This window comes from Leucopleurus acutus (genome assembly GCF_964270905.1).
Source record: "Leucopleurus acutus genome assembly, chromosome: 5".
Classification (NCBI taxonomy): domain Eukaryota; kingdom Metazoa; phylum Chordata; class Mammalia; order Artiodactyla; family Delphinidae; genus Leucopleurus; species Leucopleurus acutus.
In genome coordinates, this window is record NC_139147.1 from 3,869,902 (window position 1) to 3,893,859 (window position 23,958).

Below are 23,958 nucleotides of genomic sequence, written 5' to 3' on the forward strand. Positions count from 1 at the left end.
GTTCTCTTCTTTTTATCTTTATTTCTCTGGACACAAATGAAACAGAAGGTACTACGTCAAAGCAGCAGTTGCTACATGTCAGCAAAAAGTTCTGTTAAACCAGACGTTTGTCTGTCTTCGTTATATAGAAGTTAACAGAGCAGCAATGAATTGAAATGCAGTTTCTCCACAATTTCAAAGGTCAGAAGTTTTGGATGGAAGACAAAGGATAAACCTGGGAGCTGAGGTCATTTGTGTAATATATTATTTGCAGGCTGTTGTACTTTCTTGTAATAGTGTTCATGTTAGGAGAATGTGTCTTCCGTAGACCATGAAGTCAGGGATTTGTGTGAGGTTTGAAATGATGGGTCTGCTGGGCTTTTTCTCAAGCTTTCACTCAGCAGGGCCTGTCCTGGGTGTGAGGTGGCCCTCGTCTGCCCTCGACCTTCCTGAGGGAGCTGGAGGAGAGCAGAGGCTCATGTCCAGGCCCTCAGGCAAGACAGGGTCTCCCCGGAAATCCCCTGTCCCGCCTCCGGGTGACCCTGTGCCCCCTCCTTCACCGGAGCCCACGTGTTGGGCTGCACCCCCAGGCCTGCAAGCGTTGGAGCTGCCCAACCTCGAGACCAAAGAAAGAGCCCAGAGACAGCGACAGAGACATCAATGGTTTATTGGACGGGGGAACCTTACACGTCCGAAACAAAGGTCCTGAAGCCGCACCCCGCCACCACGTGCAGAGGGCAGGCAGAGAACTTCCCCCCTCAGGGGAGAAGGAGGCTGCCGCTTATAGGGGCAGCTGACATCAGGTTGGCTCATCAGTTACCAGGGAAACCAGCGGCTGGGGCACACCCCTCCCATCCCCTCAGGTCAAGGACCACCAGCAGGGCAGGTGTCTCCCTTTAATAAAGTAGCAGAAAGGCAGAGCCTTCAGGCCTGAGGATTAGACAGTCACCAGCTGGGGCAGGGGGCAGCAGTACAGGGGAGCGTGTAGAGGTGAGGCGGGCACTGGCTGGGCAGGGGGCAGACAGAGAGCGGGGCACAGCCATGCTGAGAGGCCTGACCACCCACCACATAACAGGTGTTTGTTCTCAGTTACTGCATTTTGTTAAAACGTGAGTGTAGGCCTCGAGGGCAGCAGGGATTATGGGGGGGAGGGGCGGGGGGAGGGGCGAGAAAGTTGTCGTGGAGCACCTGCCTGGATTCCTGAACTGGTGACATGTGGACGCCATGGCAGGAAAAGCCACCGTGGTGACAGCCTGGCCCAGACAGCTGCTCCAGCTCTGCTGTCACCCGGCGAAGGCCACACCGGAGCTGTTGGGGATGGTTAGAGGTGGGTCCTCTCCCTACGCTGGGAGGGACTCGACCCGTTAGAGAGAAGAAGCGGAAGTCCAAGGGCCGCGCTGCACCTTCCACGGCTGTCGGGTTCCTGGGCGTGTGGGCCACCTGCCCAGGAGGGAGGCTTACCTGTGTGGTTTAGCAGGCCCAGAGTGGGCGGGGTCTCCAGTGATCCCCTGGAACGGCCCTGTAAGGCGCGGCCCTTCATCTCTGATGAGCAGAGCAGGATGGCAAACGCCCTCGTCTCTGGTGGTCTCATTCCTAAGGATCCGTGCCGAGGACATCTAGTAGGAAGAGCATCATTACATTACCTACAATATCAGAAATGATGAAGTAGGGCTCCCCTGGTGGCGCAGTGGTTGAGAGTCCGCCTGCCGATGCAGGGGACGCGGGTTCGTGCCCCGGTCTGGGAAGATCCCACATGCCGCGGAGCGCCTGGGCCCGTGAGCCGTGGCCGCTGAGCCTGCGCGTCTGGAGCCTGTGCTCCGCAACGGGAGAGGTCACAACAGTGAGAGGCCCGCGTACCAAAAAAAAAAAAAAAAAAAGATGGAGTAAATTACGATGTATGAACTGGGTGGAAAATTATGTAACCACTAAAATCAGCATGGAAATGTTTGCATGAAAAGCACAGGTACCGCACACACACAAACGCGTGTACAGGGGAGTGTGGATACCCCGCGGCCTCCACCTGAGGCTGCATATCGGGGTCCACCTGGCAGAAGTTAAACTGCTGAGGCCTGAGTCCCCGGGGACGCTGGGCAGAGTCTGGAGCCGGTTTGGTTGGAACAGCTGCCTGGGGGATGCTGCCCAACGTACAGGGCACAGGACAGCCTCCCGCAGCGATCCGGCCAGAGTGTCAGCAGCGCCCAGGCTGCGATTCCCGGACATGGGAGTCCGCTGTGCAGCAGAGTGAGGACCGCGATCAGTCACTGTAGAAAACGAAACTTGGCTCCGGCCTCCGGGATTGGCGCATTCAGCAAACACTTGCTGACTGTGGGAAATGGCACGTGGGCTTTAGCCAAAGGCCCAGAAATGAGGGCGACACGGTGTGACCTCAAGCCCTCGCTCTGGAGGGGGACGCACGCTGTCATGCCCACCCGCTCAGGTGACACGGGACGGTGTTCCCGGTGCTGCAGGACGGCCGTGGGCAGTGAGGGCTGACTTTCGGGGCTGGCGTAGGTGACGGACCCGTGGGCAGTTAACGTGTCCTGGCAGGAGCAGGGTGGGCGTGGCGGGGTTGAGGGCAGAGGACAAGTCTGAGTGGAGAGCGCTAACCAAGGCCCCGAGACCCCCTAATCCAGGGGCGGAGGCCGGGTGGCTGGGGCCAAGGCAGACAGCTGGAGAGGTGCCAGGGCGGGGCAGATGCCCTGATGGCCCCTGTGCTTGTGCTCATGGGGGGCAGACCCCCCGGGCCTGGGGGGAGGGGACAGGACACCCCAGGGTCTGCCTTGGGCACCTGGAGGGAGAGAGCAGGGTGGGGCCTGTCCGAGGCCCTGGTGGGGCAGTCTGGCCACCTTTGGGGAGGGACACCGGGTTGTGGGTATCTCTGAAGGCTTCAATGTGGGGAGGGGGTGTTTGCTGGGGGTGGGTGCACGTCTCCCAAAGGGGACCTAGGGACCCGACGGTTTTGTTTACAGGTGGGAGACATTGGGGATGTCTTTGTGCGATGGGGGAGGAGCCTGTGGAGGGCACGTGGGAGGGGAGGGGCAGGTGATGGGCGGACTTCGGAGGAGCGGTGGGGCGGGGCAGGAGGCCGCTCATGTGACGCTGCGGGAAGCAGGGGCCGGCGCCGCGGTCAGGTTGGCTGAGGGGGTGAGGGCCAAGGACAGCTGTGGTCCAGCCGCTTTCCTTGCCACGAGTCCCCAGATGCTGTGGGAGACTTGTGGCGCCAGGGAGGAAGGAGGTGAGCTACCTGTTTGCTCTGCACGCTGCTCAGGCCTGGCTTGGCCGGGGGGCTTCGTCGGCTCAGGTGGTGCTGTTTCCTGGCCCCGCCCTCCTCCTGTGCCTGTTGCCGGTCCCACGGCCGTGATGTTGAGCCTGTAGTCGGTGTCATGTACCTAAAAGTTGCTGTGTGTTTCCCTGCTTCCTCGACAGATGATAAGACGTTCCAATGTGAGATGTGTTTCAGATTCTTCTCCACCAACAGCAACCTTTCCAAGCACAAGAAGAAGCACGGGGACAAGAAGTTTGCCTGTGAAGTCTGCAACAAAATGTTCTACCGCAAGGACGTCATGCTGGACCACCAGAGGAGGCACCTGGAAGGTGAATGCGCCTGCCGGGGAGGGGGCGGGGCTCACGCTGGCCCCGTCTCTGTGGGTGCCTGTTGGCAGGGCACCACCTGACGGGAATTGGCTCAGGCATCCAGAGGTCCTGATGGGGGATTAGAGCATCACGTGCGAGTGGGAACGGTTGGAAACGCCCCAAACGCTCCGCAGCGGGGAAAGTTAGGAAAACCAGACTCTTTGTAGGACTGAATTTTATCAGTCACCAAAATCCTTTTGTTTTCAGAGAGCTTAATATTGTGAGAAAATGCTTTCCATACGAAAGTAGGAGGAAAGCAGTGTATGAAATGTCACATGGGGTGTGGTGCACTCTCAGCCGTGTGCGTGGGACGGAACGTTTCAGGCGGAGGCTGTTTGGGGCTGTGAGTGGTTCTGCCCTTGTCCCTCTGTTTCCCCAGGGACCCCCGATGACCCTCGCCATTTGCGGTGGGCTTGGGGTGCCTGGGGGCTGCCTGTCGTGTGGTGGGTTTACGAGAGGCCAGCGCAGGAGAAAGATGGACTTCAGTGGGGTCGCTGATGGGGGGGAAGGTGGGAGGCAGCACAGTGAGGGATGAGGTGGGGTTGCGGGCGACCCCACAGGGCAGACCCTGAGCTGTGCAGGGGAAGGCAGGGGCCCCGAGAGAAGAGAGAGACCGGGACCTTGGGCCACAGGTGTGTCCTGAGCACCTACCCTACCTGGGAGGCTTTCTCAAAGACCCTCTGCTCAGACAGACCCTCTTTCAAAATAGCATTTTAGTTTTAGTGATCTTGACATTTTAGTTTTTTACCCTAAAACCCACTGCCCTCTTGCTGACCAGCCTCTGTAAGAAGCACTCACTGACCAGAGCACCTTGTTATAAAAGTTTGAAAAAAAAACCGTTTTACAAAGAATTGTAAACGAAGCACACGCTTGTCGGGGGGGAAGGCCCGAAAGCGAAGTTGCACGCGAAGTCTGACCATTGCCTGCAGCTGTGCACGCACACGTGTCTTCATGGCTTTTAAAACAAGCCTGGAGTCAGGTCACGTCCTGCGCCACCTTTGCACTCTGCCTTTTTACCTGGCCCTTCTTCACGTGGGTTCATAAGCTCCACCCCCTTCCATCTGTGATCCGGTGCTGCACTTAGCGCCTGGTGTCCACCTAGTGACCGGGTGGCCTTGGTCATGCTGCTGGGGCTCAGTGTCCTCACCTGTGTTGTGGGTATGGCCATTGTGCCGACCTGCTGGGCTGGTTGAACTGGACCCTGTGATAAAGCCCCAGGCGGGCCGTGCCGACCTGCTGGGCTGGTTGAACTGGACGCTGTGATAAAGCCCCAGGCGGGCCCGTAAGTGCCGCCATTACTGCCGGAAGTCAGGTGTTTCCTGATCGACAGATACGTGGGCTGCATTTTACAACTGTATCTTACAGCATTTTACAGCTGACGCACTCAGATCATTTTCCTCGGGAATGAGCGAATGCTGTGTGGCCGTTCCATGGTTTTTCCCTCTATCCTGAAGCGTAATCCACGCCCAGTACAGACCTGTGTGCTTTACGCCGCTGGGGGCTTTTTGGGGAGTCACGTACTTGTCTCCAGGCCAGCGAGCTGGCCGTTCTTGAGCCCAGCTGTGCAGGAATGTCCCAGAAGGACGGGTCAGTGGTGTAGAGAGAGACCGTGAGAAGGAACTCTCTTTCTTTTATTCAGAGATTCCCTGTTTCCTGAGAACTTCTAAGTCTGTTTCGATCCCAATTATGATCACTTTTGCCTTAAAACCATAGAAATTTATTATTTTCTGACTTTTTGCCTTGATCCTTATTGGGCTGATTTAATTTGAAGGATGAATATTAGTATCTTTTTAATAAAAATGCCCTCCTACGTACAGATGCCTCTGAGAACCCCACCTTTCCCTTGAGCTTCAGATTGAGCACAGATACCTCCCTTACCAGTAGCTCATTCTGACTCCTCTGCGTGGAAAGCTCAAGACACTTGCTGCCCTTGGATTTCCAAGTTTCAGGTGCGGCCCGGGTTCCGGAGTCGGTGGTGCGGGCCGCCTGCCCTCCCTCCCGGGTCGCATGTCGGAGCGCCGGTGCGTCATGGACGAGTGACCCCGCTCGCTCCTTTGTCCCACCCGTGGGCAGCCCTGTCCTCCATCAGCTGGAGGTGACCCTGGCTGATGCGGGAAGGTCTCCTGTGTACTGACGCTCTCGGCCGGGGGGCGGGGCGTTTCAGGAGTGCGGCGAGTGAAGAGGGAAGACGCGGAGGCCGGCGGTGCCGAGAACCTGGTGCGCTACAGGAAGGAGCCTTCGGGGTGCCCGGTGTGCGGCAAGGTAACGCAGGCTGGGGCCGGGGCCCGGACACAGCTCGCCTTTTCTTATGGGAAGGCTCAGAGCCCTACGCACTGCGTGTGGCGGGGGCGGGGGAAGGTTAAGATCGAGTGGGTACTTGGTGTCCCGAGCCGCGGCATCCCCTCACTTGGTGCTCTGGTCATCTGCTCTCTTGCTGTGGAGGAAGGAGCTCAGCCTTGTCTCCCTTCGGCCACGATTTTCCACTAGTGCCACCCCGGCACGAACACTCCACCTCCAGCACCCCGAGCCACATGCCTCTGGCGGAGACGGATGTCCGGGTTTATTTTCCTGGTCAGCACTGGTCCCCCCTGCAGCATTTCCCGGTGAGAGACTGATGGAGCCACAGCCGTGTGCTCTGTGCCCAGTCCACGGATGCCGGTGCCCCGAGCGAGCAGATCTGCCCGGGGCGTCGGGCTGGCCGTCAGAGGGCGTTGACTCCCCAGCAGGCCCTAAATGTCCAGAGTACACTCCCCATCCGAGCAGCCCCGGGCCGCGTCAGCCCTGCACAGGGAACCCTGTCCGGGCGCTGCCGTCCAGGCCACGTCAGCTCACCACGTGAGATGGAGGTGGTCTTGGCGCACAGACGCCTGGTTTCGGCTGGAGGGGCGGTTGCTCGTTCCCTTAGGCTCACCTCCCGTGACTCGGCTCTCCCAGGTTCTCAGCCACGCGCAGCCCACGTGAGCCACGTGGTCCTGGAGTGACAGCAGCCACCGGAAGTGAAGGCCCGGTGGATGGCCAGCTGTGACTCGGCCCAGCCAGCTGGCACGTGGCAGCATTGCCAGGTCTTTTGACCTTTTCAAGAGAACACGGAAACCCGTGTTTTTATGGGAAATTTCCTGAATTTTTTCAAACCACAAAGCAACAGGTCCGCAGGGTAGCGTGGCCTGTGGGCTCCACGCTGGGGCTCTGACTTAGTGTGGGTTTGGGGGCTGGATGGGGGAGTGGAGCTGGGGTAACGGAACACACGCCTGAGCCCGGGTGGCCAGGCCGGGCTGCTCCCGGGCAGGGGTGGGTGGAGGCTGCCCCGTGTTCACGTGTCCCGCTCATTCTGCCCACTGACCACCGGCTCTGAGGAGTGGTGGCACCATGTCCCTTCTATGTCCCTGGGAGATGGTGTACATGAAACCAGCCAGCCGTGTGACTGACGTTCAGACACCTTTTATTCTGTGAAATGTTCACTGAACACTCACAGAGGGGCCAGGCAGGAGGCGAAAGGTCTCTCAGTGGCACATGGCTCAGGGTGCTGGAGATGGAGTGTTCGTGCCGGGGTGGCACTAGTGGAAAATCGTGGCCGATGGGAGACAAGGCTGAGCTCCTTCCTCCACAGCAAGAGAGCAGATGACCAGAGCCTGAATGTCTCTAGAACTGAATTCTTCATTGCTTCCAAGTATCCCGTCTCCAGCCCCGTCTGCCTGGAGAACACAGGTGCCGTGGGACACCTGCAACCTCCATCCCTCCCTGGAGGCCCATCTTCCTGCCCTGCTGACTCCTTTTCCCGCCCAGCCTCCCTGGGCTGTGGTCTCAGGGCTGTTGGCCGCAAGTCACCTGCAGATCTTGAAAAGCAGTGTCCGTGAAGGCATTAGCCTCTGTTCCCCGTGAACCGTGTCCCTTTCGTTCATGGCGTGTTCTCTTCCTGAGACCATGCGTGGTCGGGGTGAGCTCTAAGGAGGCCTGCTCTCCAGGTCACTCGGCCACTGGGGCGAAGGCCGTTCTCTCAGATCAGCGCGGGCCCTGGGGGCCATCTCTGCTGCTGGTTTTTGTCCAGAGCTCTGCTGGTGGACGCACAGCTGCACCTGGCCTGTGGGCAGCAGAGGGGACACCCAGTGGATGAGTACTAGGTGAATGACCGAGTCTCCACACTCATCACTTTAGACAGGAAGCGCTGAGAAACTGGGGGAGGCGGTGTGAATTGTGCATGAAATACGGAACACCCACTGAGGACATAACTCTTGACATCCGCTTTCGGAAAACTGCAGCTGTTTCTGTGATAGCCTTCTTGGTAGGCCCCATCCTAGTGAAATATTTAAGTGAGCTGAATGAAATTGAGCAGAATACCGTTTATGGTGAAGACTAGCAACGGTTAATTCTGTACTATAACGTAAGCACCAATTTAAACGGTCAAGCGGTCAGGATTCTAGCACCACGTGCTTATTTGTGATTCCAACACTGAGGAGTTGCTGCAGCTCAAACCCTGGGGGGAAGCTGCGTTTTTGTGCCCGGTTACGGCCTCCCCGTGGGCCGGGCGCGCACGGTCCCAGGCTTCTCCGAGCCGGCTCTCCTCCCCACAGGTGTTCTCCTGCAGGAGCAACATGAACAAACACCTGCTGACGCACGGCGACAAGAAGTACACCTGTGAGATCTGCGGGCGCAGGTTCTTCCGCGTGGACGTGCTCCGGGATCACATCCACGTCCACTTCAAGGTGGGCTAGCGTCCCCCTTCCCGGGCTGCACGGGGGGGCGGGGCTGGCCCTCGTGGTCAGCGTGGCCGCCTTGCCGCTCTTCCGGTGAGCTCTCTGGAGTCTTCTTGCCGTGTCTCCTGAAGCCCACCTGCAGGGCTCGTGTTAAAACCCCTCCATGCTAGGCACCTCCCGGGAGAAGAATGAGGGTCGAGGGGACGGGGAGCATTTGCTTCCCTCCCTGCCTTTGAGGAACGTGAGACGGGAGCTTGTGGGTGTGGTGGGGAGAGGAGTGAGGATTCAGGGTCATGGCTGCAGGGTTGGGCGGGGGAAGAAGTGCCGATCCAGGGAAAAGGAGGGAGGGGTCGGTGGTGACGAGGCCCACGTGAGGACGCAGAGCACGCCCTCCAGACGCGTCCCAGCTCGGTGACTGTTCCCAGCAGCTCCAGCCCTGGCGTTCACAGTCGCCTGGACGTGAGCAAAGCCTGATGGCCCCACCGTCAGGGGGTGGGGTGTCCCAGGTGACCCGAGGGCACGGTTTCTGCATCCGGCCTACAAATCCCCGGTTAAAGCTCGCGCCAAGCGTGTCAGAAATTGGACGCGGTGACTGTTTGCCAGGACATCGCGCTGATGGATGACCAGCAGAGGGAGGAGTTCATCGGCAAGATCGGGATCTCCTCGGAAGAAAACGATGGTACTTCCGACGAGAGCGCAGACTCGGAGCCTCACAAGTACAGCTGCAAAAGGTGTCAGGTAACTGGACCTGCAGCCTTCCGGCCCTGGGGCTGCAGGGCTCTGGCACTGGGGGGGCACCTCACAGATGTCCCGGAAGGCACCCCAGGTCTCGTCGCATCTCAGGGATGTTGGATACGGGTCTCACCGCCATCGGGACCACTGTCTCAGAATCAGTGTGGTCCACACGTGCCTGTGTGCCTGACCGGTGGGGATCCGTGTCCGCGAAGGTGGGCGCAGGCCAGGGCTCCTCTGTCCTCCGCCTGCCCCCCACACGGCAGGGACCCTTGCTTAGAGGCTGGGGGTGCGGTGAGTTTTCAGCAGTTTTGCTGTACGGCTTCACTGCTCTGGGAGCTGTGGTTCCCCACGGCCGAGCAGGTCCCTGCGTTCTCCCTGGGCGTTCGCGCCCGTGGGCTCGGCACAGCACCTGACCGTGCACCTGTCAGGGCCTTCAGGCTTGGGGGAGAGATGGGGTCAGGTGGGCGGAGAGGAGGGGCGTTCTGGAAGCTGGCTGGGGGTGGGGGGGCGCGGGACCTGCCGGCAGGTCCAGGAGGACCGGAGTCTGCTGCCTGTGCCCCCCCCGCTTCGTGGTTTTGCCCACCGCTGGCCCTGCTTTCGGGAGTCCCCCCTCTCCTGCTGGGAAGCGGGCTCTCTCCGGCGTCCAGGGCGCCTGGGTGGCGGCAGCGCAGCGTTGGCCGCGGGGATCCGGGCTGCGTGCGCACGAGAGCAGTGTGCGTGTCCACAGCTCACCTTCGGCCGCGGGAAGGAGTACCTGAAGCACATCATGGAGGTGCACAAGGAGAAGGGCTACGGCTGCAGCACCTGCCATCGGCGCTTCGCCCTGAAGGCCACCTACCACGCCCACATGGTCATCCACCGCGAGAACCTGCCTGACCCCAACGTGCAGAAGTGAGGCCCCCCGGGCAGGGGCTCCCTGGTCTAGGGTGGTGCGGAGGGAGGGCTGGCTTCCTTGCAAAGAGGCAGGTGCCCTAATCAGCCGCCTGGAGCGCAGAGCAAGTTCTCCCTCCTTCGGGGGCCTGGGCGGGCCTGGCGGAGGCACTGGCCTCGCTTCTTCGTGGGTGCTCAGGCCCCTCCCAGGTTGCACGCCTTCCCAGACCCCTGGCACAGTGGGCCACGTCGCAGGCCCTGCCTGCATACGACCAGAGCCCCTTTGCCCTGCAGTAATTAGGTTTCGTGAATGTCAGTCCCACTTCTGGCTACAGCCCGTAATCAGCGCTGTGTGTCCAAGCAAGTCAGGCAACAGCCCTGCTTAGAGCCGAGTAGTCTGCTCGGGCTGCCGACTGGGCCGCTCGAACAGCAGCAATGTATTGTCTCAGTGCTGAAGGCCGGACCTTCTAGATGCAGCAGATCTGCTTCCTCTTGTGACCGTGAGGGAGCATCTGGCCCAGGCTCTCTCCTTGGCGTGTGGATGCCATCTTCTCCCTGTGTCCTCGTGGCCTTCCCTCAGTGCGTGTCTCTGTGTCCCTGTTTATAAGGGCACCAGTCATACTGGATTCGGGCCTGTCGTGAGGACCTCAATTTTAACTTAGCCACCTCTGTGACGACCCCCATCTCCAAGCACCGTCGCATTCTGCCGTGCTGGGAATCGGGACACCAACGTGTGAATTTTGAGGGGGACGATTCAGCCCAGATGGAGGCTGAAGTGTCTGGGTCCCTTGTCCCCCGCCCAGCACCTGTTATGCCCCACCTGCCGATAGAGGCGCTCAGGCAGGTGCACTCGGCCGCTGACGGCCCCGGGAGGCTGTGCGGGGCGTCCTGAGCCTGTGCCTGGTTTCAGGTACATCCACCCATGTGAGATCTGCGGGCGTATCTTCAACAGCATCGGAAACTTGGAGCGGCACAAACTTATCCACACAGGTAGCCGTGCCTGGGAGGACGCAGGGGCCCGGGCTGCTTCCTGCCCAGCGGTCATCTTGCCTCCCTGCCTGCGCTTCTCTGTCCGTCTTTGCCACCGCTCCCCCCTCTGGGTCCCCGCGGAGACCGGGGAAGGAGGGCTCAGCGGGCACTGCTCCAACTGCAGGCGTGGGGCCGCACTTCTCCCGTCACTGCTGTCACGCGGTGACCGTGGGTGCGGATCTCCTGCTGTGAAAGTCTGACCTGTTTGTCTGTAGGTGTGAAAAGCCACGCCTGCGAGCAGTGTGGGAAGTCCTTTGCCAGGAAGGACATGCTGAAGGAGCACATGCGCGTGCATGACAACATCCGAGAGTACCTGTGCGCAGAGTGTGGGAAAGGTGAGGGCAGGTGGGGGGGACCCGGGCTGTGTGCTCAGTGTGGGGGGAGGGGGAGGGAGGGGCAAAGGCGAGAGCGGGCGCACGGAGGTGGGGGGGACCTGGCCGTCAGGCAGGAGGGGCGGCCAGGCCACACGGCGGGGGGGTGGGGGGGCTTGCCCAGACCCGAGTCATTTACTCAAGAAAGCTAAGACCCGAAGGGGATCAGCGAGAAAAATAGAGCCGTCCAAAGGCAGGGAGATGGGGTGAAATCAAAGCACAGGCAAATCGTTTTAAAAGTAGGGAAACAGTGCAACACAGAATTCTGTGAAGTACAGAATAATCTGAGGGGCCTCATGTGGCCTGAGTGTAGGTGCAAAATCCTCACTGCCGCCTGGAACCACTGACTAGGACCAGCTGTGCACAGTGAGTACTGTTACAGTGATGACTGTGACCGTTATTTGAGTCAGGTGAAATGAGTGAAATGATAATAAGTCATTAATAAAATCTCTCACATCAGTAAGTAGAATGAGGGGAAAAAAGGTAATCGCAGTCCATGGTAAAATTTTAACTCATTTCTGTTTGAAAACAAACCAGAACTGTCAGGAAGACTTGGGGCAGCAGATCTTTGGTGCTTTCCAGTGGCCGCCAGTGTTCTGTGTGGTGGGTAGCGGCAGTGCCGCCCTCCTTCAGATATGGGACTGGTCAAGTTCATCTGCCTTGCTGTGAGGGTCTTTTAAAAAATTTAATATTCCATCAAGTTTTTACTTTCTTCCTTTATGTGATTTTTAGGAAGGTACGAAGAAAACACAAATGCCCCGTAATTCCACTCACTGGATAAACCCCTGTTAGACTCAAAAAATAAGATTACACGCAGAAGGCTAAAAGAACTGCAGAGAAAAGCAGAAAGTGCACAGTCCCCCAGCCCTGGCCCCCAGTCCCTCTCTGCACAGGTGACAGTTTCTTGTCTGTTCTCCAGAGTAACTGTGTGCAGCGTGTAGATTGTTTTATTGAAAAAGTAACCCAGGCACCTAACCAAAAAAAATTTTTTTTTGACACAAATGGCTATGCAAAGTAAAGTTATTCCCACCTCGGACCTCAGTTATACCCTTCAAAAGCAGCATTTGATTGTTGTGCACCGACATTTCTAGAAGTTTCCACGCATGTCAGCACTGGCCCTGCTGGCTGGAGCTCCAGCTGCAGCCCCCGTCTTTGCTGCAGCAAGTCCAGCCCCTTTCCCACAGAGCTAGAGCCAGTTAGAGGTGGGAAGGGTTGTAGGTAGACAGGTGTGGTGGGCCGTCCACCCAGCTGGGCGAGGGCAACCACACCTGAGACCTGAGTGCTGTTCAGTGAGCCCTGGCAGGTCAGGGAGGGGCGCCCAGGGTGGGCGCTGAGGTCACTGGCACATCTTGTGTTATATACATTTTTATATCTGAAGTATATTTAATGTTTAGTTTCATGATTTCTTTCATGACTTCTGAATACTTTAAATACAATGCAGGTGTTAAGACTTGGGTTACCGTATTTATTTTCCATAATCCTAAACTATCAGTGGTCATTTTACTTTCATATTATGATCACTGGCACATACAAGCAGATGCTTGTGCTTACCTGTTCTTTCCATCCCTTACTTTTTGTTTACTTCCATATATTTTATTTACTTCCATATATATTATTTACTTCCATATCGTGGTGACCTTTTCATATCAGGCAAATATTGTCCTAATTTTCCTCTCAAAACCTTGATAGGATTCCATCCTGTGGATTCCTACAACCAGACCCTTTCATTTATATCTTCAGGGGTTTTTGCTGTGCAGTCTTTTATCATTCCAAGTGACATTGCAGGAAATGCCCTTATTATTATCAATATTTTACATTTTCCCCCCAAATTCTGGGCCTGACCGGGTCCTATTCAAATGGGAGGCTGTAGGAGTAATGAGAGTCCCATCACCTGGCAGCAGAGACCCCTGTGCCATGCCTGGTGGGTTTCCACGTATAGCACTAGTAGCCGAGGGTACACAGGAAGATTTGTTCAAAACACTTCACGCACCATGAGATGCTAAGGCCGCCCCCCAGGCGCCCTTTGCCCACAGACCCTGCAGCCCCCCTTCCTGTCCAGCACTGCTCACCTGGTGGGTCTCCTGGCCTAAGACCCTCCACCAGTGATTCAAACCCTAAACCAGGGTCTTTCCTTCTTCAGCGCCTGAGTTAGGGAGGTTTTAGCATATTTCGCTCCTTTCCGCCAGCGTTGACTTTGTTACGTTAACCTGAAGGTAGATGGAAAGTCTGTGTTTGGACCTTTAAGTATCTAATCTTAATTAACACTTACATCACCAAGATCAACATTGGACTTCAGGAGGCTTGGAGCCGCCTACCAGCTGAGTCAGTTGGGTCACAGTGGTTAGACTGGCACGGCTACCCGCAGCTTCTGTTGTTGGGAGCGCTGACCGTGCAGGCTGGGCGGGCGCCCGCCGAGACGGGCTGTCTGGAAGTGGCCTCCGAGGACACACGGCCCGCCTCACCGCGGGTGGAGGGGGCCCTCTCGGAGACAAGCCCCCGCGCCCTGTCCCTCTTTGCTCTCACCCCGACCTGTGTGTGCCGGGGCGAGGGGGCGGGGCGCGTGCGCCGCTGGGGTCCGTGGCAGGGCTGGGGCCCTTGAAGAGCCGCCGCGCTCCGTCCGCAGGCATGAAGACCAAGCACGCGCTGCGCCACCACATGAAACTGCACAAGGGCATCAAGGAGTACGAGTGCAGGGAGTGCCACCGCAAGTTCGCGCAGAAGGTCAACATGCTCAAGCACTACAAGCGGCACACGGGTGAGTCAGCCTCGGCCGCGGCGCCCTCGCGGAGGGACCAGGCCAGCGGTGCAGGCGCAGCTCGGGGAAGCGCCGCCGCTGCCCCTCGCGGCCTTTAGCTCCCAGCACGCCCCGGGCTTCCTGACCGAGCTCTCGGAGGTGGGTTGCTTAGGTGGCCGGTTTCTCAGAAGCTCCCGGTCCCTGCAAGCGCCCTCCATCCTTGTGCGCTCTCACGGAGCTCGGGTTACCGCCCGGCTAGCTGTCCTCAACGCCTTCCCATCCACTCAGCCATCGCCCTGCAGGAGCGTGTGAGGGAGAAACCATCAGACGAGGGCCCGGGGCGTGTGTACACGCCGGTCATCCTGTCGCCTGGTGTGTCCATCAGTAGGGCAGTGGCTAAATTATGGTGTGTTCACCATGAGGGACAGTGCACCCCTGCAAGTGATGCAATCGTATGTTAAGTTACGCAGACGTTCGTGGTCCAGTGGGAGAGAAACCAGCCTCTACAACAAATGAGTTCATTGTCTTATAAAACATTTGTGTGTGGATGAACGTGTGTGTATAAGAGGATTAAGATCGACAGCGGAGTGAGAGACGGTTATCCCTGGGTGATGGAGTTGTGTCTCAAGTTTCTGGTAGGAGCCTCTGGTTGGTTCCGTGTTCTCCCTAAAACGCACCTGAGTCCTGCCACTGCCTGGCCCAGCTCACCTGTGCGCCCACCTCTCTCACTGCCTCCAGGGCTGTCCAGGCCACCACGCAGGTCTGCTTTGGGTCCCCCTGGAGTGCCAGCCCCCAGGGCACTGGGCTTTCACAAAAGTGTGCTGCCCTTCTCTTCCCGGGGAAGCTCATCCGTTTCACTTCCCCTTTTCTGGGAAGCGTTCTCCCCTGGGACTGGGTCCCGCACCACCTCTCGGGTCTCACAACACTGCACCTGCTGGGCTGTAGTGGCCTCTGGCCTCCAAAAGCCACAGTGAGCATATGAGGGGTTCGCCGAATACAGGGCCAAGATAAGTCCAAGATGAGTGGACCCTGAAAATCACTTACCTAGTTTTCCATTTGGGGGGAACCTTTATTTAAAAGGCGTTCTAAGGACCACTTTCTTGTCAGTTTGGGGAGGGAAACAGTGCGATGCCTGGATGCTTCCTTGCCGGGTTGCAGGCAGGCAAGGTGGTCACCCCAGACCGAGTGACTGATCTGAACACTCAGGACAGGAGTGAAGCGGGCGGAAGCCTTAAACGTGTCATAAACGTGGCCCTGCCTTCCCTGGTCGCGAGCTGTGCAGAGTAAGCTCATTGAATCGGATTCTGCTGAGACTGTGGCAGTCTGAGGGCCTCGGGCTGAAACTGTCCTTGTCACCCCTTCTGCGGAAGGAGCTCGCCTGGGTGCCAGCCATAGGGTAGCTTTCAAGCCACAGTGTGCCGGTCACGTGTGGGAATGAACACTTACTGTCTGCTCTCTCCTGGTAATTTACCTCCCGTGCAGCTTCTGCAAATGCAGAAATGTGTCAAGGACGAGACAGCTTCTGTGTGTAGTTAAAACACTCGTGAAACGTGAAATTAAGTGTGCCTTTTTCTGCAGGGATTAAAGATTTCATGTGCGAACTGTGCGGAAAAACTTTCAGCGAGAGAAACACGATGGAGACGCACAAGCTCATCCACACGGGTAAGCAGGGCACCTGGGGACCAGCCGCCCGCCCGCCGCGGGCTCCGCTGAGGCCATCGGAGCGTGCGCGGTGGGGATGGCATGGCTGTGATGCTGTTGGTAGGCCTTTTCAGATGTTTTGGTGCTGTTCTGCCTTAACGATGGCCTTTTGCCCCCAACATGTCAGCCCATCATAATTTTCGGACATTGTCCAAAACTTGAATTTTCGGATATTGGAGTAGCTACTGGGCTCCAGGAGGGGAGGAGGCCGCGCTGCCTGTCCCGCGGCCTGACCACCGGGTGGGTGACCCGGCCGGCGACCCTGGCCGCACGTGCAGAGGCTGACCCCGCTCACCACCCGTGCTTTCTCTTCTGCCCCGTGCGTGTGGGAAGTGGGCAAGCAGTGGACGTGCTCCGTGTGCGACAAGAAGTACGTCACCGAGTACATGCTGCAGAAGCACGTGCAGCTCACCCACGACAAGGTAGAGGCCCAGAGCTGCCAGCTGTGCGGGACCAAGGTGTCCACCAGGGCTTCCATGAGCAGACACATGCGGCGCAAGCACCCCGAGGTGAGCCTGGGCGGGCGACCCTGCCTGCCGCCCCCGCCCTCCCCGCGCAGGCCCGGCCCCTCTGCCCTCTGCCCGGTGGCGGCTCCTGCCCAGAGACCCCGCCGCGCTGGCTCACCATCCCTGCCCCCGCGCAGGCCCGTGGTTCCTCCAGGCGGGGCCCGGGCCTGGCAACTCCCCTCCGCCTGCGCGCCGACGGCGCTGAACGAGTGAGTGAACAGAAGAGCCTGGAACGTGTTTTTTGCTGAGGTTATAAATTACATTCTCGCTGGAATTACAGCGAGACGGGAGTACGACCCTGACCCCTCCCCCTTTCCTCCCTTTGGGCAACTAAAAAAGATTCAGGACGGGAGCCTCCGTGTGGTGTTAGGGGCTGATTAGAAGGTGGCCCTGGGGACCAACGGGGAGAAGCTGTATTGAGGCAGATAGACCCTGGCTCACCCGTGGGCTGGTTCTAAAGGCAGGTCCAGCGTACTGAAGAATTTAATGCTTTTGAAAAAAAAGTAAACTGAAAAACAAAGCTAGAAGAAAGTACGGGAAAATAGCTATATCACTGAAGGGTGGAAACTTTCTAAGCGCAAAAGCGGTGAGAGGAGTCTCGAACAAACGATTTGACTAAGCGGCATAACATTTAGAACTTCTGTAGGTCAAAGGGAAAACGGAAAAAATGTGGTAAGATATTACTACCGTTAACAGATAGAAACTGTTAACGTTAAAGGTAATATGCATTCCATGAGTAGAACACAAAGAACCCCGTGTGTCCACGGAGATTCATGAAAGCGAACACCTGTGGTTAAGACACAGGAGAAAGCCTTTAACAGTAGAGGTGCTGTCCTTCCTCCGTTGAATTAGAGGAGGTTCTTAGATTCAAAATGCCTGTGCGGCGGGCGTGAGCCGGGCGCCCGGCCGTGGCGTGTCCTCCTGGGGGTAGCGTGACCATCCCTCCAGTGTTTTATATAAATGACTACTTGGACCCCTCCACGTCCTGCAAGAGGAATGTGATTAAGTTAGTGGTAGTTTAGTGACGTGCCTGAATGTAACGTGTTTGCAGAGAACCCTGAGTGAAAGCGGGAGTGTTTGCTGTAAGAAAGCCGTGCACACCGTGCGTGTACCGCGTGTGTATACACTATGTCCTTCACGTTGTGTGTGTTCATGGGATACTCACGTATGTAATATAAATGGGGCGGGCGAAACGAGAAAGGACGAAAACATTACACGGTGGTCTTCTCCTGGCGTTGAAGTTTTGGTTATTTCTTCGCTTGTTCTCCGTTTTAAGTAATTTAGTGAACGTGGGTTACTTTCGCAATTGTACAAGCACCCTCTGCCTCGTTTGGATGGCAAGTGCGTCTTTTTCTGCGTCACCTTGACCCTGAGCTCTGGGGACCCCGAGGAGCTGGGGCTCCACCAGCTTCGCTGTCCTCACTCCTGGCCTTTTCCACCTAGTGGCCAGCTAGCGTTTCCACCTAGAAAAACAAAGTTGGGAGAGCAGCAGCCCGAAGTGTCAGCATCCACCTGCTGCCCAGTGTCGGCAGACAGCGCCCTGCAGGTCTCGGGGCCCAGGGCCAGCGCTGCAGGCTCCCCCGGGGGCTTGTGACGTGTGGGAGTGATTTCTTGGTGACGTGTGGGTGTTTGTAGCTACACATGCTAACAGCGCGCACAGCAGTTTTTGCAGACGGGTTGTGTGATGCAAGTTGCTGGGTGCAGGAGGCCTTGCGGGCGCGGAGCAGCTCGGCAGACGCTTCCGTCTGGTTGACGGTCACTTCCTAGCCAGCCCCTCTGTGCGGCCACCTCCTCCTCACGCCCACCATGTCGGCGGCACAGCGCTCCGGAGGGGACTCCAGCTCACGGAGGGCTCCCCTGTCGGGGCTCTGTTCTCAGTCCCTTTTGTCTCTGAAGCCTTCAGCCTCTTCCCCCGTTGATCCTCTGATGTTTCTCTGTCATTTCCTTCTGTGTTGCTCAAACAGATGCAGTTAAGTGCCTGCAGGGATGAGCGCTGGTGACCGGCCGGACAGGGTGCGCCCCGTCCTCCTGGACCGACCGTCTAGGGTGGGAGACGGGGGGTGGGTAGGACGCAGACAAGTCAGACAGAGAGGAAGAGATGGAGTGAGGCCGAGGGAGGGCTCTGCTGCCGTGTGGGTGCCACCCTGGGGCCCGGCTGTGCAGGGGTGCGGGGCAGGGGGCCATGCAGTGCTGGGCACAGACTCGGGGGCGGGGGTCCCGTGGAGGCCGGCTAAGGTGTTAAGCGTAAACTGCTTTCACACATTGGAGACCTTTCAGAATTGATGCGATTTTATCACTTCAAGGTATGGTCTTTCCCTCTGCTTTGAGTGAACGTTACATTCAAAAAAATTCAAACACACACAGTACTTGGCATGCGTGGTCTTCTTTCCGAATAAGAGCGAAGCCAGCAGATGCTTCCGTGGTTGTTCTTCGTGGCATGAGCTTCCAGACCGTGTGACTAGGACGCTGATGATGTCGTCGTTGATGATGGAGGTGGTGGTGACAGTGACGGTGGTGGAGGTGATGGTGGTGGTGACAGTGATGGAGGTGGGGGTGACGGTGACGGTGGTGGAGGTGATGGTGGTGGTGACAGTGATGGAGGTGGGGGTGACGGTGACGGTGGTGGAGGTGATGGTGGTGGTGACAGTGATGGAGGTGGGGGTGACGGTGACGGTGGTGGAGGTGATGGTGGTGGTGACAGTGATGGAGGTGGGGGTGACGGTGACGGTGGTGGAGCTGATGGTGGTGGTGACAGTGATGGAGGTGGGGTGACGGTGACAGTGATGGAGGTGATGGTGGTGGTGACAGTGATGGAGGTGGGGGTGACGGTGATGGTGGTGGAGGTGATGGTGGTGGTGACAGTGATGGAGGTGGGGGTGACAGTGACGGTGGTGACAGCGGTGGAGGCGCTGATGGTGAGGGTGGGAGAGGACGGTGGAATCTGGCCGCTGTGACTAAGCTTTGCGGCATCACAGTCACACTTGGGTCCTCAGCACCACGTCAGCATTTACGTTGCAACACACATGACCACGACCTCCTTGCTGCCCGTCCTTTCAGAGAACGCCCAGCCCTGGTGTTGGAACCTAAGTCCAGAAATGCAGCTCCCCGTCATTCTGCTTAAATGAGCCACACCCGCTATGCATAGCCTATAATTTTGTTCTTAATTTTTTTTGACAAAGAATGTAGAGATGCTTGCAGAGCCATTGGGCTGAAGAGCCCGTGCAGACACTTTCCTGGTCTCCCTGCTCTCGTGTAGTCTTTGCACAGCGCTTCCCTTCTTCAGCAACTCCCAGTTTCCACACCTCCCTCCCAGGGATTCCGTTCTCTCTGCGCTCAGGGTCCGTCGCCCCACCTGTGATTTGTTCACTTAAGTGATCGCAGTCACGGTACGGCCGGCGTCAGCAGGTGTGTGGGTGAGGTTCAGGGAAGACCGAGGTGGACCCTGGGCGTGTCGTGGCGTAAGGGTCTGCGTGCTGGGGACCGGCCGGTGCGGCTCACAGGTGCACTTCGTCAGAAATGACCAATGAAACTACCCGGACTTCTCTACTTTTCAGGTAGAAAAGTCACGTGTGTACAGTGTAAATGTCTCATTCTCGATGGTTCCTTGTAGAACAGGTTTCCTGTATCTTATCCCGCTCCGCTCTGGGTTTGAAAGAACAAGACTGAGTGAGAATGCACTATGCACTGTGAACGTTAGTGTTTCCACTAAACTAAAAGGGAAGGAATAGTCTCCACCCTCGAGCGGTGGACAGTGCGGTGACACACGGACAGGGGCGAGGTAACACCCCCGTGTGTGAGAGCACAGCAGAAGCTTGAAGAGAGGGGGCCTGGGAGGAGGGAAGGAGAGCCCGGACGGGACTGTGGAATCCAGGTTTTCAAGACCCGAGCAGGGCCCGTGAGGGCGTGGGCGCCTTTGAGGGTGGCTGCCGGTCGGCGCGTGTCTGGGTCCCGCCTGACCTGAGCCTCGGCCTTCGGGCGTGGTGTCCTGGGCTCACCGCCCTGTGGTCACTCCTAGGTCCTGGCCGTGAGGATCGACGACCTGGACCACCTCCCCGAGACCACCACCATCGACGCCTCCTCCATCGGTATCGTCCAGGTGAGCCCGGCGCACGCGGGGCCCGGGACGTCTCACCCGAGGGGCCCCGGCAGGTGTCGTCCTGAGTAGCCTTTGGGGAAAAACCGCACGTTTCACGCTCGTTTGCCTCTGTTTTATTGGTTGGTCGTCACCCCAGGGGCCTTTTAGTTTCTGTAAAAGTTTCTAGAATTTCAGTTTTCTGAATCCTGACATATCTCCTTTTAGAGAATAGATGGTTTCTTAAGTCACAGTCAATAGAGAGCGTGTGTACACGTGTGTACGTGTGTATAGAGAGAATTAGGTTTATTTTAAGGACTGGTGCCCACGAGTGTGGAGCTGGCAAGTCCAGAGCTTTCAGGACGGGCCGGAGGCTGGAGACCCAGGAGGAGTTGATGCTGTGCCCGAGGTCCATCTGGAGACAGAGTTCCCGCTTCCTCTGGGAGCTTCAGGCTTTCTTCTCGAGGCCTTCGCCCGATGGGACGAGGCCCACCCGCATAGCAGAGGGTGCCCTGCATGACTCAGTACCCACCGATGTCAGTGTTAATCACATCTGAAAGATACCTTCACGGCAGCCTCTAGACTGGTGTTCAGCCACCCAGCCGGGCGCCCGAGCCCAGCCACGCTGACACTTAAACTTAAGCATCACAGGTGGTTTCCAGAAAAGCTTATTAGCACGATTAGATTATTAGAAGCAAAATAACTTTCAACGTATTAGGTGAACTTACTTTTAAAAGGAATTTTTAGTCAGTACCTTTATATAAAGAGCTTCTCTTATTTTATTTTATTATTTTTTTGTGTGGTACACGGGCCTCTCACTGTTGTGGCCTCTCCCGTTGCGGAGCACAGGCTCCGGACGCGCAGGCTCAGCGGCCACGGCTCACGGGCCCAGCCGCTCCGCGGCACGTGGGATCCTCCCAGACTGGGACACAAACCCGCGTCCCCTGCATCGGCAGGCGGACTCTCAACCACTGCGCCACCAGGGAAGCCCAGCTTCTCTTCTTTTAAAGGAAACGTGTCATGCTCTCAGTTATTTTAAAATCACGTTTCTACCTCTGTGTTTTGCAACGGAGCTTTGGACGCGGCGCTCAGCGGCCAGGTTGTACTGAACCGCCGTGCCCCACGCCTCAGCAGCCCCGGAGGGCCAGGACCACGCCCACCCTGGCCGAGGCAACCCCTCCTCAGGGTCTGCCTGCCGCTGGGTGGGAGCAAGTCTCATGGATGGCGCCAAGGACCAGGAGGGAGGAGAGCCTTGCTGGCCACCGTGACTCAGCGGCCTCCGTGATGCTGGGCCAGCCCAGCTGTAGGTCGGAAAACAGGCCACACTTAGCAGCTCAAGAAGACGTGTGCAGGGCACCCGTCTGGGGTCGCCATTACCGCCGGGCCCTGTTTGCTGTCCCCAGAAGAGGTGACCGTACAGTTCTTGCGGTCAGCCTCATTTTGATCCAAGATTGTGTCTGCAGTGAATCTGTTTCAGCCAGGGGATGAGAGTCCTGATGTGAAAGCATTTTTCAGTCTCAGGCTGAGCTCAACAGGGCTGAAACAGGGGCTCAAAAAATCTGCTTTCAGAGATGTTTCTATTTCAGCACAAAATGTGGCTTTTAAAAATATGACTGGTATCTAAAATCCTTCACCTGAAAGAAAAGCAACTGAAACCAACAGGAACTTGCCCCCGTCCTTAGAAGTGCAAGTTAGCAGACAAGCCTGGTCACCTGGTGTCCAGGAACAGGGCCGGGCCGCGCTGGCCGCTTCGGGGCCATGGCCCGTTGACCCGCCGTTGTCGCGCCTTCTCTTCCTGCAGCCTGAGCTGAGCCTGGGGCAGGAGGATCTGGCGGAAGGGAAGCACGTGAAAGCCGCCAGGAGGACTCACAAGAGGAAGCAGAAGCCAGAGGACGAGGCCGGGGCCGCGGGGCCCGAGGAGGCCACCTTCAGCGAGTTCTCAGAGAAGGAGGCCACGTTCTCGGGCGGCGTCGGGGACGAGACCAGCTCCGCCGTGCAGAGCATCCAGCAGGTCGCCGCTCCCCGTGCAGGGCTGGGGGCCCCGGGCGTGGGGGGCCTGGACTCTGGCCGTGGCCAGCACGTGCCCTGTTTCCCAGCTTAGACCCAGAAGTCACCGCCATCCTCCCGGGTTGGGAACGGGACTGCGTCTGGTTTGGGGAGGTTCTCAATGGCCTGAGCATGCCGGCCAGTCAGGCAGGGCCCGACTCTGCATGCCAGGGCGTGTGGCTGGCCAGCCTGCTGCTTTTAACCAAGGCTTCCCCGCTGGGGTTTCGAGGCCCCCAGCTCCTGGTCGGCGTGTGTCGGACGCCACACCCCTCCCCTGACTGGCCCTGGTCGTCCTGGTTGCAGACGTTCCTGCGTTTCAGCCCTGTCTGTGGGGAGGAGCATGGCTTGCCTTTTCATTTATTAGTTCTGGCACTGCACATTGGTTCACTGCCCTTCTGACCTTTACAGTTGGGATTTCCATTTACCATCATCACTTCACAGAAGTTAAGAGACAGTGAAGAATGTGCTCTGTTTTTCTCATTACTTTCTTCTGTTTTTTTTCCTAGCTACGGAAACCCTTTGATTTTCAGTTCCAGCTGATGGCCTCGTTGACGGTGTCTGTGTCTTGTTTCTCTCTTTCACTAGAATTCTTTTTCCAGGAAAAATGAACTTGGTTTAATCTCTCAGCAGCAGGTGTTTTAACTCCTTCCTTTGGGCCAGGGGTGTGATGATTCCAGCCTCACGAGATGGCCTCCGTGACAAAGTACAGCACAGGAAGCTGCTCATGTTCTCGATTCTGCAGGAACTAACGGTCCCGTGTTGTGCGTGACTCTTCCAGGTGGTGGTGACGCTGGGCGACCCCAATGTGACCACCCCGTCGAGCTCCGTCGGCCTGACCAACATCACCGTGACCCCCATCACCACCGCGGCCGGGACTCAGTTTACCAACCTCCAGCCAGTGGCCGTCGGGCACCTGACCACCCCGGAGCGCCAGCTGCAGCTGGACAACTCCATCCTGACCGTGACCTTTGACACTGTCAGCGGCTCTGCCATGCTGCACAACCGCCAGAACGACCTCCAGATCCACCCCCAGCCGGAAGCCTCGAATCCGCAGTCGGTGGCCCACTTCATCAACCTGACCACCCTGGTCAACTCCATCACGCCCCTGGGGAGCCAGCTCGGCGAGCAGCCTCCGCTCACCTGGCGGGCGGTGCCCCAGACAGACGTGCTGCCGGCCCCGGCCCCCGCCCCGCAGGCCGCCCAGCCCCCGGTGCCGGCCGAGCAGCAGCCGCAGATGTACAGCTACTGAGTCACCCTGCGGGGACCTGGGGGGAGAACCACGGGCAGGCGGTCTGGTTCTGTTTTTATTTGAGATTTGTTTGCTGGATACCAAACGAAAAAACAAACGCCGCACGTTGCAGCATCAGGAAGGTTGACGTAGCTTTTGCAGCGTCATCTCCAAATTCACCAACAGCCATCCCAGTCTGTCAGCTGAGCTCACGAGTGACCCCGAGCAGGTCCCCCTGAGGCCCCATGTGCTCTGCCCGGCAAGGCCAGGCCCCCAGGCGTCCCTCCCGGAAGGCGGATGGGCGCAGGGTTTGGGAAAAGGAAACCCAGGGAGGAGCAGCATGGTAAGACCCGTATGTCACCA

At 57.8% G+C, this 23,958-nt stretch overlaps 1 protein-coding gene across 1 annotated transcript in view; it reads left to right on the forward strand.

The window, feature by feature from the left end:
• Window positions 1-23,616, forward strand: part of PRDM15 (PR/SET domain 15) — a gene marked incomplete at both ends in the record, with an annotated part of 40,845 nt that extends 17,229 nt beyond the window's left edge. Inside the window, 13 exon segments of the mRNA XM_082839639.1 lie at window positions 3,406-3,573; window positions 5,777-5,874; window positions 8,181-8,312; window positions 8,907-9,041; window positions 9,766-9,929; window positions 10,819-10,898; window positions 11,153-11,272; window positions 13,932-14,063; window positions 15,621-15,704; window positions 16,077-16,252; window positions 20,265-20,345; window positions 22,123-22,332; window positions 23,146-23,616. Coding sequence (XP_082695765.1) covers window positions 3,406-3,573; window positions 5,777-5,874; window positions 8,181-8,312; window positions 8,907-9,041; window positions 9,766-9,929; window positions 10,819-10,898; window positions 11,153-11,272; window positions 13,932-14,063; window positions 15,621-15,704; window positions 16,077-16,252; window positions 20,265-20,345; window positions 22,123-22,332; window positions 23,146-23,616 — 2,051 coding nt within the window.
• Window positions 23,617-23,958: the final 342 nt, after the last annotated feature.